The following is a 21016-nucleotide window of genomic DNA, read 5'->3' as shown; positions in this document are numbered from 1 at the left end:
GCAGATGTATGCTAAGGGCAGCATGGTGGCTCAGTGGTTAGCACTGCTGCCTTGCTGTGCTGGGGCCTTGGGTTCAAATCCCACTAAGGACAACAATAAATAAAGAGTTATTATTATTATTATAATGACGTCAGCAAAGAGCACTGTGGTCGTGATGTCATCAGAGAGAATCCCAAAAAGAAAAGAATTTCCTCTGTAGTATTCAGCAGCTAATAAATACAGGAAGGATTAAGATTTGTTAATAGAAGTAATTTACGAATCTGTTTGGCAGCATGGTGGCTCAGTGGTTAGCACTGCTGCCTTGCTGCGCTGGGGCCTTGGATTCAAATCCCACTGAGGACAACAATAAATAAATAAAGACTTATTATTATTATTATAATAATGTCAGCAGAGAGAACTGTGCTCGTGATGAGAGCATTCCAAAAAGAAAAAAATTTCCTCTGTAGTATTCAGCAGCTAATAAGTACAGAAAGGATTAAGATTTTTTAATAGAAGTAATTTACAAATCTGTTTAACTTTCAGGAGCCAGTTGATTTAAAAGAAAAAAGGTTTTCACCGGAGTACCCCTTTAACAAGGCCTCGGCAAAATGAAAGAAACAATCTGATTGGTTGCTATAGGCAACTGGGCAACTTTTCCTTTGCACTGGTTTTCCAGTTGCCCATAGCAACCAATCAGATCGCTTCTTTCATTTTTAACAAGGCCTCTGCAAAATGAAAGAAACAATCTGATTGGTTGCTATGGGAAACTGGGCAACTTTTCCTTTGCACTGGTTTTGATAAATCTCCTCCCTAGTGACTAAGGGGGAGATGTATCGAAACCTGTGCAGAGGAAAAGTTTGTCCAGTTTCCCATAGCAACCAATCAGATTGTTTCTTTCATTTTGCAGAGGCCTTGTTAAAAATGAAAGAAGCGATCTGATTGGTTGCTATGGGAAGAGGGAGAGGAATTTCCACGAGTAATTCTGCTCACTTATTCCTCTCCAATTCATTCAGCAGTGAACAACCCCATATTAAGTAATGACATTTCTGCTCCGCAGTTCACACTGAGGTATTTCCGCTAGCGGAGTTCTGTCACTGAATTCCGTTCAGCATGAAGAATGAACATGTTCTTTCTTCATGCGGACTTCGTGTCCTAACCCCATAGAAGTCTATGTAAAAAAAAGAAATCAGTCCGCCACACAATCAGTCCGCGCATAATTCCCGAAAAAAAACTAAATATATATATATATATATATATATATATATATATATATATATATATATTTATAAATCTCCTATGCCCCGCTGAATTCCACACTGATTTCTGTGCGGAATTCTGCGCACAAAACGGTCATTTTTGAGCGGATTTTTCAGCGAGAATTCCGCGCAAATAAGTGTGAACACACCCTTAGGCTCTGTTACAGAGTACCGGAGTGTCAACTCACCTGCTCGGTTTCAACAAAATTCGCCACTTGTCCATTATCGTTCGTGCCCCGTACATTGAACCTGGTCCCAGCTCGCTCACAGCTGAGACGGGAGATGATACAAGCCTTGGCCTGCTTGTGAGCGGCATAAATAGTCCGAATCTCCACTCCCCCGCACATGAGGCGCAGCAGCCATTCGTCACAATTCACCCCATAGTGCTTCAGGTGCAGGTGCAGAGACTGGTTCCTGGAGGAGAAGAGGACAAAAAGGGGAATATTATAACGGTAACATCTGATGCTGAACCTAGGATAGGCCAAGAGCTGATCAGCGGGGTCCTGACAAGCAGTACTGCCGCAGAGCACCTGTTCGAAACAGCAGTACCGTACTGAACTACTGGCGGCATATCTTAATTACGAGTGTTATTGAGGGCCTAATGCTTGACTTTAGCCCAACGCTTAAAGGAAAACTGTCAGCTTTCTCCCCCCGCACTAACCAGTGGTACTGGCTGGTAGTGCGGGGGATGCTGATGAGTTTGATGCTTACCGTGCCTGGATCCGCCGAGCCGTTCTGACGTAATCTTCTATTTTCGGTATATGCTAATGAGTTACTAACTGGAACTGGCTGGGCTAACTGGCACTCTGACCTCAGTGCCGTCTGCCGCAGCGCGGCCCAGCTCATTAATATTCCTCCCCTCTCTCTTCATTACAGAGTAGGGAGAAGAGGGAGAGGCGGAGGGAGGGGAGGAATATTGATGAGCTGGGCGGCGCTGCGGCAGGCGGCAAGGACGTCAGAGTGCCAGTTAGCCCGGCCAGTGCCAGTTAGCAACTCATTAGTATATACCGAAAATAGAAGATTACGGCAGAACGCACGGCGGATCCAGGCACGGTAAGCATCAAACTGATCAGTGTCCCCCGCACTACCAGCCAGTACCGCTGGTTAGTGGGGGGAGAAAGTTGACAATTTTCCTTTAAAGGGGTACTCTGCCCCTAGACATCTTATCCCCTATCTAAAAAGATAGGGCAAAAGATGTCTGGGGACCCCTGCCATCTCGGCTGCGGCACCCCAGAAATCCGGCACACGGAGCAAACTTCACTCTGTGCCAGATGACTGGCTATGCGGGGTGGAGGCTCGAGATGCCACGCCCCCTCAATGCAAGTCTATGGGAGGGGGCGTGCCCCCTCCCATAGACTTGCATTGAGGGGGTGTGGCTGTGACATCATGAGCCTCCGGCGCTGCACCCGATACTCTAAACGAATGCCGGTTGCAGCAAGGAGATCACGGAGGTCCCCAGCGATGGGACCCCTGCGATCAGACAATTTATCTCCTATCCTTTGTATAGAGGATAAAATGTCTAGGGGCGGAGTTCCCCTTTAACAAAGCCTAAGACCCCCTCTGCTGTCAAAAAACAAAAAAAGGATTGTAATGGTAACTGGGAGTAGTTGAAAAAGAAAAGTATTAGATTGGATGTTGAGTTATAAGCGAGTAACATTAGACTCATTAGTCTATGCTGAGATGGAGCGGCCGGCCGGGAAATGAAGAACGTTCTGTGCACTTCACCGGCTTATAACTTACGATCGCTGCAGGTCTCAGGAGTGACACCCAGTGTCATCTAAACTTTTCACATGTCAAAAGGTTTTTTTTCTTTTTATATGACAGTAATGTAAGTTTCCTTACTCCAAAACATCTGAAGACGACTCCCAGTACAGGACTTACACAGATCTGTTTCACCTTTATTCTTATGAGAGAATGAGATTATCTGACAGTGTAAGCTACGTACCCTGTAGGCAAATGCTGCTGTATACAACCCGCAGCCTCTCCTATCCTCCGAGCTGTATACAACCCGCAGCCTCTCCTATCCTCAGAGCTGTATACAACCCACAGCCTCTCATATCCTCAGAGCTGTATACAACCCGCAGCCTCTCATATCCTCAGAGCTGTATACAACCCGCAGCCTCTCATATCCTCAGAGCTGTATACAACCCGCAGCCTCTCCTATCCTCAGAGCTGTATACAACGCGCAGCCTCTCCTATCCTCAGAGCTGTATACAACCCGCAGCCTCTCATATCCTCAGAGCTGTATACAACCCGCAGCCTCTCATATCCTCAGAGCTGTATACAACCCACAGCCTCTCATATAATCAGAGCTGTATACAACCCGCAGCCTCTCCTATCCTCCGAGCTGTATACAACCAGCAGCCTCTCATATCCTCAGAGCTGTATACAACCCGCAGCCTCTCCTATCCTCAGAGCTGTATACAACCCGCAGCCTCTCCTATCCTCAGAGCTGTATACAACCCGCAGCCTCTCCTATCCTCAGAGCTGTATACAACCCGCAGCCTCTCCTATCCTCAGAGCTGTATACAACCCGCAGCCTCTCATATCCTCAGAGCTGTATACAACCATCAGCCTCTCATATCCTCAGAGCTGTATACAACCCACAGCCTCTCATATAATCAGAGCTGTATACAACCCGCAGCCTCTCCTATCCTCCGAGCTGTATACAACCCGCAGCCTCTCCTATCATCAGAGCTGTATACAACCCGCAGCCTCTCCTATCCTCAGAGCTGTATACAACCCGCAGCCTCTCCTATCCTCAGAGCTGTATACAACCCACAGCCTCTCACATCCTCAGAGCTGTATACAACCCGCAGCCTCTCATATCCTAAGAGCTGTATACAACCCGCAGCCTCTCCTATCATCAGAGCTGTATACAACCCGCAGCCTCTCCTATCCTCAGAGCTGTATACCTAGAGATCTGCCTCGGGCCTCACGGGGATAGAGGAGGACTCATCTGTGTTTCCAGGCACTGCACAAAACTGGTTGAACGGGTGATGTATCCACCTGCTGTCCTAACCAGGCCTGCAGAGGATCTGTTATTATTCCAGGGGTGTTGCTTGCTTTTCCCTCACCTGAGGCAGTTTTTTTTTTTTTTTTTTTGGGGGGGGGGGTGGGGTTGTTGCCCATATCATGCACACTCATCATCCTAATCCTACAGCACAATTTGTTTCATTCTAGCACAGATGCATCCATGCAGGGCCTTACTGTAACTGGGTCATGTGATCACCAGTCACAAAGAAAATCACAGTGTATAAGGTGTCAGAGGAAGTGGTCAGTTCTCGGTCAGCTGACTCAGGATGACATAATTACATATAAGATCCCTCCTAGCAGCTCACAGATCCCTCTCAATCAGGATCTGTATACTGCTGCTGGATTAGGATATATAGTAGTTATGCACCTCCCATGAGGCTGTGTTCACACTTCACATTTTGCTGCAGTGTTTCTACATTTTTTTAAATATCATTTGTCTGAAATTGAAGGACAATGTAGGTATCTTGCAGTGATTGCGCAATGCAGTAAAAATGCATCATTTAACATCAATTTTGGAAAATCACAGCAAAACGTGGTCACAAAAGCTACAAAAATGCAACACGTGAACACAGACTGAAAATAATCGAATCTATATAAAACCTCTATAGATTTATTTAACACACTGAGAAAACTCATTAAAACTGCACATAATGTAAACTGACCTCAACCCACTTATGGATCTCAGCTGCTGAAGTCTAGACAGGCAATTAGACCACCAGGAGATCATAAACTCCACCCCCTCTCTCTGCAAAGCCAGAAGATTCATGGGAAATGGAGGCTGTATCAGGAAATATTTTCTGTGATTTTGTGTGCAATAAGTATGGCTGAAGTCTCATGCCTGCCACATCACCTAAAACAGGTAAGCACAAGGCATACACAAGAACCACTACATTATTTTCTAATAATGGCCTATGCTGCACTATATGAGAAAAAAAATTAAATAAAGTCCCAGAGTCTTTAAGTCAATGTTTCCTAACCAGGGTGCATCCAGCTGTTGCAAAACTACAAGTTGTAGTTTTGCAACAGCTGGAGGCACCCTGGTTGGGAAACACTGCTTTAAAGGGTTACTCTGCCCAGGGTCACGCCGCTGGGGACCCCCGCGATCTCGGCTGCAGCACCCCGCTGTCATCACTGCACAGAGAAAACTCGCTCTGTGCTCAATGACGGGCGATACAGGGGCCAGAGCATGGTGACCTCACGGCTCCGCCCCCTCGTGACACCACAGCCCGCCCCCTTAATGCAAGTCTATGGGAGGGGGCGTGGCAACCATCACACCCCCTCCCATAGACTTGTATCTATGGATAGGGGATGAGATGTCTAGGGGCGGAGTACTCCTTTAAAGCAGTGTTTCCCAACCAGGGTGCCTCCTGCTGTTGCAAAACTACAACTCCCAGCGGCGGGACCCCCCGCGATCAGACATCTTATCGCCTATCCTTTGCATAGGGGATAAGATGTCTAGGGGTGGAGTACCCCTTTAAGTTTACTACCCTAGCTTTGTACCTACTTATCCTGGACAAAGCAGAGTAGATTGCTGATGTCACCTCTAGCCCTTATACCCACCAGCATCCCCTGCTTTGCAAAGTAACTTCAATACATTAAAGGGGTACTCCGGAGGAATTTTTTTTTTTTTTACATCAACTGGTGCCAGAATGTTATACAGATTTGTAAATTACTTCTATTAAAAAATCTTAACCCTTCCAGCACTTATCAGCTGCTGTATGCTCCAGAGGAAGTTATTTCTCTTTACATTTCTTTTCTGTCTGACCACAGTGCTCTCTGCTGACACCTCTGTCCATGCCAGGAACTATCCGGAGCAGGAGAAAATCCCCATAGCAAACCTATCCTGCTCTGGACAGTTCCTGACATGGACAGAGGTGTCAGCAGAGAGCACTGTGGTCAGACAGAAAAGAAATCCAAAAAGAAAATAACTTTCTCTGTAGTATGCAGTAGATGATAAGTACTGGAAGGATTAAGATTTTTTAATAGAAGTAATTTACCAATCTTTTTAACTTTCTGGCACCAGTTGATTTAAAAAAAAAAAAAAAAAAAAAAAAAAAGTTTGCAGTGGAGTACCCCTTTAAGAGATGTTGGAAGTAACATAGACAGACCCACCAGAAGAAGCGGTTGTCTGTTCTTTGTTCCTGTGTACTCCGGTGAGCATTGAGGCTGAGGTCCAGACTGACACCTGTAGAAGACCACGCAAAGTAAAAACTGCCGGAGTTTAGGACCTTGCGGACTTCAGATATCCGATCTTCGTCTGTCGGGTCCATTCTTAAAGAGATGAACTCTGTGGAGGTGACCCGGAACACTTCTGAGTCCTGAATCTTTCCTACAGACATACACCCCGTGACGACCACCACGTAATAGGACATGGTTTCCCCTGAAAACAACAGGAAAGATAAATCAGCATCATGTAAACTGCTTAAAATCACAGTAAAAAAATACAGTAAACAAATTAATTGACAGAAGAAAAATACTTGGGTGCTATCGGCTCTTAAAGGGGCACTGCCAGATTCACAAACTTTTTATATGTTCATCCTCTTTGTTCCAGCTGAAGCACAGGCTGGGACAAAGTCCTATGTGCTCACTCCTGTCCTATCAGACTGCATCCTGAGAATGGAGAGGAGGGGGTTACAGAGCAGCCTGCGGTGAATAGATCAATAAACCCAGCACAGCAGACTCGGGGATTAAGTGACTGCAGGGCGGGCTCAGTGCTTGCCTCGTACACGCCCCTTCCTGAGCAGTGGATGTCAGAATGAGTGAGCAGCAGAACAAAGGAATTGTGAACCAATACAGAAGCTAGACACACAAAAAAAGACATGTAAAGCATCTGAATGACCTAGTGAGTAACATATCTATGCTTTAAAGGGGTACTCCGCCCCTGGACATCTTATCTCCTATTCAATGGATACGGCACAAGATGTCTAATTTCTGGGGTATCCAGCTGTTGGGACCCTACGCGATCTCCAGGCAGCAACCAGGCATTCTGAAAATTGTTGTTCAGAACGTTGTGTCAAGGCGGCTGTGGTCATGACGTCATGCAACCCCCCCCCCCATATTCCTGTCACCAGGAACATAAGCATTGTGGCGACACACAACCGTATGAGAGCTGGGATGATTCACAATTAGAGATGAGCGAACTTACAGTAAATTCGATTCGTCACGAACTTCTCGGCTCGGCAGTTGATGACTTATCCTGCATAAATTAGTTCAGCTTTCCGGTGCTCCGGGGGGCTGGGAAAGGTGGATACAGTCCTAGGAGACTCTTTCCTAGAACTGTATCCACCTTTTCCAGCCCTCCGGAGCATCTGAAGGCTGAACTAATTTATGCAGGATAAGTCATCAACTGCCGAGCCGAGTAGTTCATGACAAATCGAATTTACTGTAAGTTCGCTCACCTCTATTCACAATCTAGGAATGTTGCACCACACTTGCTCTAGAGCAGGTTTTCCCAACCCATGTGCCTCCAGCTGTTGCAAAACTGCAACTCCCAGCAAGCCAGAATAGATATAAATAAAACACGAATATTTCCTCTGAAAACAGTGCCACACCTGTCCTCAGGTTGTGTGTGGTATTACAATGTGACTTTATTCATTTCACTGGAACTAAGCTGCAAAACCACACCCAACCTGAGGACAGGTGTGGAGCTGTTTTTAGAAGAAAATCATCTCTGCTTTTTTAAAGGGGAACCCCCCTGGAAAACATTTGTTTTTAATTCAACTGTTGCAACTGTTGTAGAAAGTTAAACAGATTTGTAAATTACTTCTATTTATTCGATTTAAAAATCTTATTCCTTCCAGTTCTTATCAGCTGCTCCACAGGAAGTTGTGTAGTTCTTATCTGTCTAACCACAGCGCTCTCTGCTGACACCTCTGTCCATGTCAGGAACTGTCCAGAGCAGGAGAGGTTTGTTATGGGGATTTGGACAGTTCCTAAAATGGACAGAGGTGTCAGCAGAGAGCACTGTGGTGAGACAGAAAATACATTTAAAAAGAAAAGAACTTCCTCTGGAACACACAGCAGCTGTTAAAGGGGTATTCCAGGCAAAAACTTTTTTTTATATATATAAATCAACTGTCTCCAGAAAGTTAAACAGATGTGTAAATTACTTATATTAAAAAAATCTTAATCCTTTCATTACTTATGAGCTTCTGAAGTTAAGGTTGTTCTTTTCTGTCTAAATCCTCTCTGATGACACCTGTCTCGGGAAACGCCCAGTTTAGAAGCAAATCCCCATAGCAAACCTCTTCTAAACTGGCCGTTTCCCGAGACAGGTGTCAGCAGAGAGGACTTAGACAGAAAAGAACAACCTTAACTTCAGAAGCTCATAAGTACTGAAAGGATTAAGATTTTTTTAATAGAAGTAATTTACAAATCTGTTTAACTTTCTGGAGACAGTTGATATATATATATATATTAAAAAAAAGTTTTTGCCTGGAATATCCCTTTAAGTACTGGAAGGATTAAGAGTTTTAAATAAAAGTAATTTACAAATCTGTAAAAAATAAATAAATAAATAAAAAAATAAAAAATAAAAAAATGTTTTCCTTTAATCCTAGATAACCTGTGACTCTCCAGTGGGACAGTCACTTTAGATATGATGTCAGATTATTAGACTGTTTAATTCAAGGTTTCCAACAGTGTGCCTCCCGCTGTTGCAAAACTACAACTCCCAGCATGCCCGGACAGCCGAAGGCTGTCCGGGCATGCTGGGAGTTGTAGTTTTGCAATGCCCCAGCTTTATAAAACACGCAATGCCACAAAACCATATACAGGCCAAGGCTCTCTTACCGAGATTTAACCGGAGAACTCCCAGGAGGCCGTAGGCGTCCATGACTTTACTGTACGTGCTCTTAATGACTTCCTTTTCCGCAGACGCTGCAAAAGTCAAGAAGAATTACTAAGTGTAAAGGAGATTAAAAAACACTAACAGAGCCAAATATAACAGTATAAACATTTTTTTCTTTTCCCTCGGAAGAAACGACAAAGGATGAGACAAAGTAAACCACGCCGCTCCTACGTAAATAGAGGTTTTGTAATGTTTGCGTTATCGTCAGAAAAGATGAGTTGCAGGCGGCAGAAGGGCGAATCTTCTCTGCGGAGACACAACACACAGCTCGCCGCACAGGACTAAACCAGTCCGGACTGCGACAAGTCTACAATGGCGGACTACACGAAGCAGCCCGATGTCTCAGTTTACCTTGTCCGGGTGCAGAAAATAATAACAGACCATTATCCAACGCTACTTCAGACAACCCGCAGGTAGCGCCGCCATGTAATGCTCAGGGCAGGTCATGTGATGTTACAGACTTTGACACAAAAATTTAAGACTAAAGGGGTACTCCAGTGGAAAACTTTTATTTTTATTTTTTAAATCAACTGGTGCCAGAAAGTTAAACAGATTTGTAAATTACTTCTATAAAAAAAAATCTTAATCCTTCCAGTACTTATGAGCTGCTGAATTTAAGGTTGTTCTTTTCTGTCTAAGTGCTCTCTGATGACACGTGTCTCGGGAACTGTCCAGAGTAGAAGCAAATCTCCATAGAAAACCTCCTCTACTCTGTGCAGTTCCCGAGACAAGCAGAGATGTCAGCAGAGAGCACTGTTGCCAGGCAGAAAAGAACAACTCAACTTCAGAAGCTGATAATTATTGGAAGGATTAAGATTTTTTAATAGAAGCAATTTACAAATCTGTTTAACTTTCTGGACGCAGTTGATATATATATGTATAAATTCTTCCTGAAATACCCCTTTAAACTTCATTCCCACACATTGTACAGCACTTTAGGTGCAGATGCGCATTGGACAATTGCTGCTTATCTGCTGTGAGCCGTACTGTAAGGGTATGTTCAGACTGCGGAATCTCTGCCCGGAGCTATCCCGGGTTGGAGATTCCACCTGAGCGTCCACTGCCAGAACTATTATCACTGTCGGTAAGTGTCATTTTCCGCAGTGTGAACGGATCAGCGGAAGACCCAGCCACGCTAATGTTGGATTAGTGCAGCGAAGCCTCTGAGCAGAATTCCTAATCGCCATTTCACAGAGATTCCGTAGTGTGAATATACCCTAAGGCCGGTTTCACACGGTAGAATTTTTGCACTATATTCTGCATGAAAATTCGGCATGAACTTATAGCCAATTCGCTTGTATGGAATTCCTGAAATAGAAATTCTGCAGCAGAAACTCCGCAGTGTGAATGGGACAGCGGAATCCCATCGAAGTGTATTGTCTATAAATTCATGCAGAATTTCTGCTGTGTGAACGTGGCCTAAGGCCGGTTTCACACTGCAGTATTTCTGTACCATGAAAATTTGGCATGTGTATTGAAGAGTACTGGCTATAAATTCATGCAGAATTCCATGCAGAATTTCTGCTGTCTGAACGTGGCCTAAGGCCGGTTTCACACGGTAGAATTTTTGCACTATATTCTGCATGAAAATTCGGCATGAACTTATAGCCAATTCGCTTGTATGGAATTCCTGAAATAGAAATTCTGCAGCAGAAACTCCGCAGTGTGAATGGGACAGCGGAATCCCATCGAAGTGTATTGTCTATAAATTCATGCAGAATTTCTGCTGTGTGAACGTGGCCTAAGGCCGGTTTCACACTGCAGTATTTCTGTACCATGAAAATTTGGCATGTGTATTGAAGAGTACTGGCTATAAATTCATGCAGAATTCCATGCAGAATTTCTGCTGTCTGAACGTGGCCTAAGGCCGGTTTCACACGGTAGAATTTTTGCACTATATTCTGCATGAAAATTCGGCATGAACTTATAGCCAATTCGCTTGTATGGAATTCCTGAAATAGAAATTCTGCAGCAGAAACTCCGCAGTGTGAATGGGACAGCGGAATCCCATCGAAGTGTATTGTCTATAAATTCATGCAGAATTTCTGCTGTGTGAACGTGGCCTAAGGCCGGTTTCACACTGCAGTATTTCTGTACCATGAAAATTTGGCATGTGTATTGAAGAGTACTGGCTATAAATTCATGCAGAATTCCATGCAGAATTTCTGCTGTCTGAACGTGGCCTAAGGCCGGTTTCACACGGTAGAATTTTTGCACTATATTCTGCATGAAAATTCGGCATGAACTTATAGCCAATTCGCTTGTATGGAATTCCTGAAATAGAAATTCTGCAGCAGAAACTCCGCAGTGTGAATGGGACAGCGGAATCCCATCGAAGTGTATTGTCTATAAATTCATGCAGAATTTCTGCTGTGTGAACGTGGCCTAAGGCCGGTTTCACACTGCAGTATTTCTGTACCATGAAAATTTGGCATGTGTATTGAAGAGTACTGGCTATAAATTCATGCAGAATTCCATGCAGAATTTCTGCTGTCTGAACGTGGCCTAAGGCCGGTTTCACACGGTAGAATTTTTGCACTGAATTCTGCATGAAAATTCGGCATGAACTTATAGCCAATTCGCTTCTATGGACTTCCTGAAATAAAAATTCTGCAGCAGAAACTCTGCAGTGTGAATGGGACAGCGGAATCCCATCGAAGTGTATTGTCTATAAATTCATGCAGAATTCCATGCAGAATTTCTGCTGTCTGAACGTGGCCTAAGGCCGGTTTCACACGGCAGTATTTCTGCACCGAATTCTGCATGAAAATTTGGCATGTGCATTGAAGAGTATTGGCTATAAATGAATGCAGAATTTTAATACAGAATTCCATGCAGAGTTTCTGCTGTCTGAATGTGGCCTAAGGCCGGTTTCACATGACAGTATTTCTGCACCGAATTCTGCATAAAAATTTGGCATGTGTATTGAAGAGTATTGGCTATAAATTCATGCAGAATTCAGTGCAGAAATTCTGCATGAAAATTTTTATAGCCAATACACTTCAATGGGATTCCATTGTCCCATTCACGCAGCAGAATCTCTGCTGCAGAATTTCCGCTGTGGGAATTCCATTGAAGTGTATTGGCTTTAAATTCATGAAGAATTCAGTGCAGAAATTCTGCCATGTGAACCCGGCCTAAAAGGGTCTGTTCTAACAACGGAAATTAAGCAATGAATTTCATTGACAAATTCGCTCCGTGGATCCGCGATCTCGGCGAGAAATTATCCAGATTTGCTCAATGACAGACAGGACCTTCCTTGCCCCCGGATGATTGAGCTTGTTCTATCTAACAAATTCTATAAGAGGCTGCAGCACACAGAATCCAGGCTGAATTTCCGTAGTGTGAACGAGCCCCTAAAGGGCTCATTACTGAGGATTTTACCGCCATATAGTAGATCACAGAACCGGTGATCATTCCAGGTAAAGCAGTAGATCCCCATGATATTGTATTATTAGGTCCTGATAGAATGTAACATTATATTCAGGGAGACATGATTCAGCGTATATAGGGGAATAAGTGTTATCTCCTGGTGCACAGCCCTGTATACAATCCCAGCCTCCTCCCCATCTACACGAACCACCGCCCAACCCCATCTGTCACATCCCCCCCCCCCCCCGCCTGTGTCGTCTGTGCGCAGAATGGATTAGACGCTTATTCCACGGAGACGTAGAGGATTCCTACACCATCAGTACAGCTGTACAACAGGGGATTAGGGAGTAGGTTCTGTACAACAGTCAAATTCCTGTAATCCGGAATTTGATAATTTGCCAAAGCTGGACGTGGAAGGTGGAAGGTGGATTTGGCTGTGTAATCATTGGGCACTTTGTCCATTTACAATAAAAAGGTATAAATCTGCACCACAATTTCTGTGTGTGTGTGTGTGGGGGGGGGGGATCTCGGTGCATTTTCCATGAGTAAACATACAGAAATACCATTATATATGTGTTTACCCTTAAAGGGGTACTCCACCCCTAGACATCTTATCCACCATCCAAGGGTCCCACCGTTGGAGACCCTCGCAATTTCCATGCTGTACCCCGCATTCATTTAGAGCAGCGGTCCTCAAACTTTTTAAATGGGGGGCCAGTTCACGGTCCCTCAGACCGTTGGAGGGCGGGACGATAACAAAACATGAACAAATTCCTATGCACACTTATATATCTTATTAGTGGACTACCACTTTAAGTACACAGCACAGTTCCCCCACATTAGGGGCAGTACAGTTCCCCCACATTAGGGGCAGTACAATTCCCCCACTTTAGGGGCAGTACAATTCCCCCACTTTAGGGGCAGTACAATTCCCCCACATTAGGGGCAGTACAATTCCCCCACATTAGGGGCAGTACAGTTCCCCCACATTAGGGGCAGTACAGTTCCCCCACATTAGGGGCAGTACAGTTCCCCCACATTAGGGGCAGTACAGTTCCCCCACATTAGGGGCAGTACAATTCCCCCACATTAGGGGCAGTACAGTTCCCCCACATTAGGGGCAGTACAGTTCCCCCACATTAGGGGCAGTACAGTTCCCCCACATTAGGGGCAGTACAGTTCCCCCACATTAGGGGCAGTACAGTTCCCCCACATTAGGGGCAGTACAGTTCCCCCACATTAGGGGCAGTACAGTTCCCCCACATTAGGGGCAGTACAGTTCCCCCACATTAGGGGCAGTACAGTTCCCCCACATTAGGGGCAGTACAGTTCCCCCACATTAGGGGCAGTACAGTTCCCCCACATTAGGGGCAGTACAGTTCCCCCACATTAGGGGCAGTACAGTTCCCCCACATTAGGGGCAGTACAGTTCCCCCACATTAGGGGCAGTACAATTCCCCCACATTAGGGGCAGTACAATTCCCCCAAATTAGGGTCAGTACAGTTCCCCCAAATTAGGTGCAGTACAGTTCCCCCACATTAGGTGCAGTACAGTTCCCCCACATTAGGTGCAGTACAGTTCCTCCACATTAGGTGCAGTACAGTTCCCCCACATTAGGTGCAGTACAGTTCCCCCACATTAGGTGAAGTACAGTTCCCCCACATTAGGTGAAGTACAGTTCCCCCACATTAGGTGAAGTACAGTTCCCCCACATTAGGTGAAGTACAGTTCCCCCACATTAGGTGAAGTACAGTTCCCCCACATTAGGTGCAGTACAGTTCCACCACATTAGGTGCAGTACAAATCCCCCACATTAGGTGCAGTACAAATCCCCCACATTAGGTGCAGTACAAATCCCCCACATTAGGTGCAGTACAGTTCCCCCACATTAGGTGCAGTACAGTTCCCCCACATTAGGTGCAGTACAGTTCCCCCACATTAGGTGCAGTACAAATCCCCCACATTAGGTGCAGTACAAATCCCCCACATTAGGTGCAGTACAAATCCCCCACATTAGGTGCAGTACAAATCCCCCACATTAGGTGCAGTACAATTCCCCCACATTAAGGGCAGTACAATTCCCCCACATTAAGGGCAGTACAATTCCCCCACATTAAGGGCAGTACAATTCCCCCACATTAGGGGCAGTACAATTGCCCCCCATTAGGTGCAGTATAGTTCCCCCACATAAGGTGCAGTACAGTTCCCCCACATAAGGTGCAGTATAGTTCCCCCACATTAGGTGCAGTATAGTTCCCCCACAGACATACAGCCTCCAGCCATACAGTGTATGGCTGGAGGCTGTATGCCTGTGTTCTGCCCCACTTCAGTGCTCCGACCACCGCTTCTCCGGTCCGGACATAGCAGTAAGTCCGGGGACAACAGGAGCGGTGGTCGGAGCACCGAAGTTGACGTGCCGCTGGTAACACTTACCTAGCTGGCCAGCGCACGTCCTCATCGCTGCCCCGCTCCTCCGCGCTCCGTTGCTATGGGCGCACGCACGGTGTCCGTGACGTCCCTGCGTGCAACACCTTCCCGGCGGCCCCTGCCTTTTTAAAGTAAACGCGGGGTCTCCGAGACTGCATCCCTGTGTCCCGAAACCATCTTTCGGGACACAGATATGTCCCAGGCAGCAGCAGGCTGGATAAATGTCCTCGGCGGGCCGCATGTGGCCCGCGGGCCGTAGTTTGAGGACCCCTGGTTTAGAGTGTCGGGTTCAGCACCGGAGGCTCGTGACATCATGGCCACGCCCCACTCGTGACATCATGGCCATGCCCCCTCAATGCAAGTCTATGGGAGGGGGCGTGACGGTCATCACGCCCCCTCCCATAGACTTGCATTGAGGAGGCGTGGCCGTGACATCACGAGCGTGGCGTGGCCGTGATGTCACAAGCCTCTGCCCCGCATCGCCAGTCATCCAGCACGGAGTGACGTTCGCTCCGTGGACCGGATTTCTTGGGTGCCGCAGCAGAGATTGCGGGGGTCCCCGACAGTGGGACCCCCGCAATCAGACATCTTATTCCCTATCCTTTGGATAGGGGATAAGATGTCTAGGGGTGGAGTAACCCTTTAAGGCTCCTATGCATAGTATGTATCGGCCAAATTATCAGATTTTGGTGGAACTGGCCAACCATCTGATATACAGTGGGGGAAAAAAAGTATTTAGTCAGCCTCCAATTGTGCAAGTTCTCCCACTTATAAAGATGAGAGAGGCCTGTAATTTTCATCATAGGTATACCTCAACTCTGAGAGACAGAATGAGAAAAAAATACATAAAATCACATTGTCTGATTTTTAAAGGGTACTCCGCCTCTAGACATCTTATCCCCAATCCAAAGGATAGGGGAAAAGATGTCAGATTGCCGGAGTCCCGCTGCTGGGGACCCCCAGGATCTCCGCTGCAGCGCCCCGCTATCATTACTGTACAAAGCAGACTCGCTCCGTGCGTAATGACCAGCGATACAGGGGCCGGAGCATTGGAATGTCACGGCTCCACCCCCTCGTGATATCACACCACGCCCCCTCCCACATACTTGTATTGAAGGGGCGGGTTGTTACATCACAAGGGGGCGGAGCCATTACATAACGATGTTCCGACCCTTGTATCGCTGGTCATTACGCACGGAGCGAGTCTGCTCTGTACAATAATGATAACGGAGTGCCGTAGCCGAGATCCTGGGGGTCCCCAGCAGCAGGGCCCCCGGCGATCTGACATCTTATCCCCTATCCTTTGGATAGGGGATAATATGTCTAGGGGCGGAGTACCCCTTTAAAGAATTTGCAATTTATGGTGGAAAATAAGTATTTGGTCACCTACAAACAAGCAAGATTTCGGGCTCTCACAGATGGATTTTTTTCTCATTCTGTCTCTCATAGTTGAGGTTATAACCTATGATGAAAATTACAGGCGCCTCTCATCTTTTTAAGTGGGAGAACATGCACAATTGGTGGCTGACTGTATATGGCTGCCTATCTTTCCCCGACAGATGAAGTTGGGGAAGAAAAGGATCGGGCATGTTGGTGTTCAGTCATTCGATCTTTTTGTTCTTGAGGAGATAAGGCCATGTTGAGCTCCATTCAGAGGAGCTAAGCTAGCTGTTCAAATTACGGGAGAAAAATCCAGCATGTCCTAATCTTTTCGCTCCTTAACCCATTGTGACCCGTAGGTGTCCGTTGTGCACAACCCAGCCTAAGTCGCCACCAGAGGAGTCTAGCAGTAGCTAAAGGGGTTATCCAGCTTTTTTTTTTTTTTTTAAATGATCCCCTATCCACAGGATAGGGGCCAAGTGTCCGATCATGGGGGTTTGGCAATCTCCAGAACAGGGTCCAATTCTACTCGCTGGGTGCTTCGCCCCCGATATTCTGAGATATACTCGTCTTGGCAGTTATGGTCGCTCAGCCTAGCAGTCGGCCCCCATGATCGTCTGTCATGCTGAGAGTTGTAGTTTTGTACATGGGAGGTGTTCTGGGCACAGGTCTGATTTTCCTACACTTTGTTGGTCCAGGTTTACCTCAGGGAAGGTTATAAGGAAATCTGACATGTTATCTTACACGAGATGCACTAGACTTGTGTCATCCGAAGGTGTCACGTAACACAGAGGACTAAATATATTATCTATAGCGGGGGTAGGGTAACACATCTGAGCCTCCAACAACAATATCAGTTACTATAGGGGTTAAAAGCTCTTCTAGACATTACACTGTGGACATAGATGGAGACCTCTTGCTACTGCCCAGGGCTGGGGCTACATGACAACTTTTGTCACGCGAAGATCCCTCGCCATCGATCATAATGTTAGTGAATGATGTCGCATTTGTCATAACATGAAAATCACAAAAAAAAAAAAAAGATAATAATCCTTGATAGATATTTGGTTGCTGGTCACATGTGACTTTGCCACCGTTGACCTGAATGCAAGTCACACGCAACTACCACCTACTTGTGACTTCTGTGCGATTTGTACAGCCACAGCCGAGGAGCACAAATTATTTTGGTTGCGCGACTTAGATGTGACCTGCTGTCATGTGACCAAAGTCACTGTGTAGCCCTGGTCTTAGAGAAGACAATACAGTTAAGGAGTGAACCCAAAATGTGGCTCTCCATGGGTACGTTCACACTGCGGAATTCCCGTGGAATTCCGAGAGTGGAATTCCGTGCAGTGAACAGTACAGTCAGCGTGAATGGGGCTTCCGCGAGACCCGGTCACACTGTGGAATTTCAGCAGCGGACAATTCCGCCGCTAAAATTGTTCCGCACAAATAAAAGAACATGTTCATTCTTTGCGCGGAATTCAGCGAGTACTTCATAGCTGTCAATGGTGACGGCGCAGTGCTCTGTGGTCCTACTGCCGAAGTATTTTCGGTAGCAGCCGCCTGACGGAATCGCGCTAGTGGAATTCCGCGAGGGGCGATTCCGCAGTGTGAACGTACCCTAACTGTCAAACTGCAACTCCATCAAAACATGCTGGGAGTGGTAGTTTTACAATTTATGACATACTCAATATTGCTCCTCACTCGGGGCAGTACTGTCCTCGGCCACCCAATGGGTTTCTGGGATATATACGCCAGTTACTGGGAAAAGACATCAAAACTGGTTCAAATAAAAAGCAGAGTAGTTGCCCACAGCAACCAATCATGGCTTCCATTTTCTAAAGCTTGGTTTGAAAATGAAAGAAGCAAAGTGATTGTTCCCATAGCAACCAATCATAGTTTTATTTCTTATGGGGCTTTGAAAAATGAAACTTGTGCTGCGATTCGTTGCTATTGGCAACAAAGACGGTTTTCCTTCGGCTCTGTTCATATCTGTTACTTGTCTCTCACAGACTGACAACTAAGGGTCCGTTCACACTAAAGAGATTTGGCCAGGAATTTCCTCAGTGGATCTGCGCCGTTCAGAATGATCCGGAATGGCTGCTAATTGTCTGTGGTAATCTGCGCCATCTCACTGACAAACGGCACTTCTCTGGCGGAATCCGCTAGAAGGCAGTACATGGGTAATCTTCAGCCGAAATCCAATTCCTTGTTTGACGTTCTGTCACGGAATGTCTGAAGTGTGAGAAGAGCCGCCCAAACATGCTGGGAGTTGTAGTTTTGCAACAGCTGGAGACACACAGATTGGAAAACACTGCCATATGCCTATAAAAGGGGTTATCCGCAATAAGGTGATTTTAGTACTTACCTGCCAGAACTTGGTACAGTGATCCCCGACCTACGATGGCCCCGACATAATTTGATAATTCATGTCCACATACGATGGTCTCTCAGAGGCCATCGCAGGTTGAAGGCAGCATCAATATACGATCCTGCAGCGTTGACTGCTTCAGCTGCCAGTTGTTTAATGTGCCCCGTGTGCTCCGGTGAGTGTCACTCACTTGTCCCCGACAGGGGACCGTCCTCTTCATGCTCCGCTGCATGGCCGTCGCTCTCCTTTGTCGTTATCACGTTGCCGCCATGCCGTCCCGTCATCCAATAGGAGCGGCGTACATAGGGACATGATGACGGCAATGGAGAGCAATGATCCAGCGAAGCGGGGACGGTCCGGAGTGGCGGGGACACGTCATCCCCCCCACCCATTGAAACAAAGTGTTTTCTAACCAGGAGGCCTACAGCTGTTGCTAAATTGAAGCAGGACAGGCTCCCTCTGTTCACTTGACTAGTGATGTCAGGTCTCGACACACTGCAACCTGGGAAATCCTGAGACATGAGTAATTTTGTATGCTGTTAAAAATAAAATTTTGGGGCGAAAATGACAGAAGAATTGTGAGAAAACTGTCACACACAGGTACAGACATTATTTTATGAACTACACTAAATTTATCAAAAAAAAATAGAAAAAAAATCCTGAAATCCCCCTTTAATAAGAAACAACACATGCACTCGGGTACGTGATGCGGCGCGGCGTACAGAATAGATAATCCTGCCTGTAACATGAGATGACAAATACAAGGCTGTGGCAGCGGCCGCTCTGCGTATGTAAAGCGTCCATGACTCAGGGAGATTTATGGAGCAGATACCCCGGGGAGATGCAAAGCTGTGACCGCCACCCGGCATTTATAATGGAATTACACTCACAGAGCTGGTTATAATGATGTATGGGGCATTTAGTGGGGACAATTACATCAGCGCTTTTCATCTGGAAGGATTCAGCGAGCCAGGACTGCCAGCGAGGAAACACAAGGGTGCTGGGAGCAAAATAAAGCTCCTGCCTAATGTAGTTCCTATATAATGAGGACACTGCTAAAATAACAACGCCCTAGGTCAGTGGTCCCCAAACTGTGGCCCTCCAGCTGTTAAAAAAAACTACCTATCAGGCCCTGACAGTTTCAACAGCTGGAGGGCCGTAGGATGGAGAAAACTGTTCAAGGTATTTGTAGAACTACTACTCCCATCATGCCCTAAATATTCGCAAAACTATAACTCCCACACTGCCCTATGTATATACAAACTACAACTTGCATTCGCAAAATTACAACTTCCATGATGTACTTACAAAACTATAACTTGCATCTGCCAAACTACACCTCCCATCATGCCCTATATATTCACCAAGCTACAAACTTGCATTGGCAAAATGACAATTCCCGCATATAGTTCCCGCATACTAGGGATTGACCGATTATCGGTTTGGCCGATATTCACGATTTTGGACATTATCAGGGCAGCGGTGGCGGTGTCGGTGTCTCTGGCCTACCCCCCCCCCCCCTACCCCCCGGCCAGAGACCGCCCCCGCTGCCCCATTGCCTCCCCCATCCCCCGTTTTATAATTACCTGTTTCCAGGGTCCGCGCTATTGCTGTGCGCTGCGCAGCACAATGACGAGTGACGTCCTCAACGCAACGTCACCGTCAGTGCGCACAGTGACAGCTCAGGACGCCGCCGGAGCCAGAAGTAGCGCGGACCCCAGGAACAGGTAATTATAAAATCGGGGATGGGGGAGGCAATGGGGCAGCGGCGGTGGTTGGACTCAGGACCGGCAGGGGGAGAGAAGCGGGCGGTGGTCTCTGGCCAGAGGATGGGGGGGCGGGCGCAGCGGCTGTGTTGGTTGGACTAGGGAGGACCCCAGGACAGGCAGGGGGAGAGAAGCGGGTGGTGGCGGTGTTCTCTGGCCCCGCAAAAGCCGCTGCAGTTCATTGATCTAAAGCGCCCTGCTTTAAATCATTTATCTGCAGCAGCTTCTGCAGGGCCGGGGGGGGGGGGGCGATTGGGAGAAGGGGGGGGGCGATTGGGGGAAGGGGGGATTGGAATAGCCGATAGCTGATAATTTATACCGATATTCCGGTATAAGTTATCGGCCTGAAAGGTCACAGATTATCGTTATCGGCCCTAAAAAATCAATATCAGTCGATCCCTACCGAATACGTTTTCAATTTGAAAACCGTACGGAACCGTATTGAAAACTGTATGCATTGTCTCTCCATTGAAAACTGTATGCATTGTCTCTCCATTGAAAACTGTATGCCAAAAGATGCATCCGGTTGTGTCCGTTTTTTTCACATGCCCAAAACCGTAGCCTACCATGGTTTTT

General features: G+C 46.6%; 1 protein-coding gene across 8 annotated transcripts in view; it reads right to left on the bottom strand.

Moving 5' to 3' along the window:
* SYNJ1 (synaptojanin 1) overlaps positions 1-21016 on the bottom strand; it is a 145429-nt gene that overhangs the window by 91738 nt on the left and 32675 nt on the right. For all 8 annotated transcript variants that reach the window (XM_056559478.1, XM_056559479.1, XM_056559482.1 and 5 more), the window contains exons 3-5: positions 9063-9149; positions 6384-6651; positions 1424-1649 (exon numbers count right to left, since the gene is read on the bottom strand). In XM_056559478.1, the coding sequence (XP_056415453.1) occupies positions 1424-1649; positions 6384-6651; positions 9063-9149 (581 nt within the window). The remainder of the gene's footprint in view (positions 1-1423; positions 1650-6383; positions 6652-9062; positions 9150-21016) is intronic.

Source organism: Hyla sarda, chromosome 2 (assembly GCF_029499605.1).
Source record: "Hyla sarda isolate aHylSar1 chromosome 2, aHylSar1.hap1, whole genome shotgun sequence".
Lineage (NCBI taxonomy): Eukaryota > Metazoa > Chordata > Amphibia > Anura > Hylidae > Hyla > Hyla sarda.
This window is presented reverse-complemented; position numbering and strand designations above follow the sequence as displayed.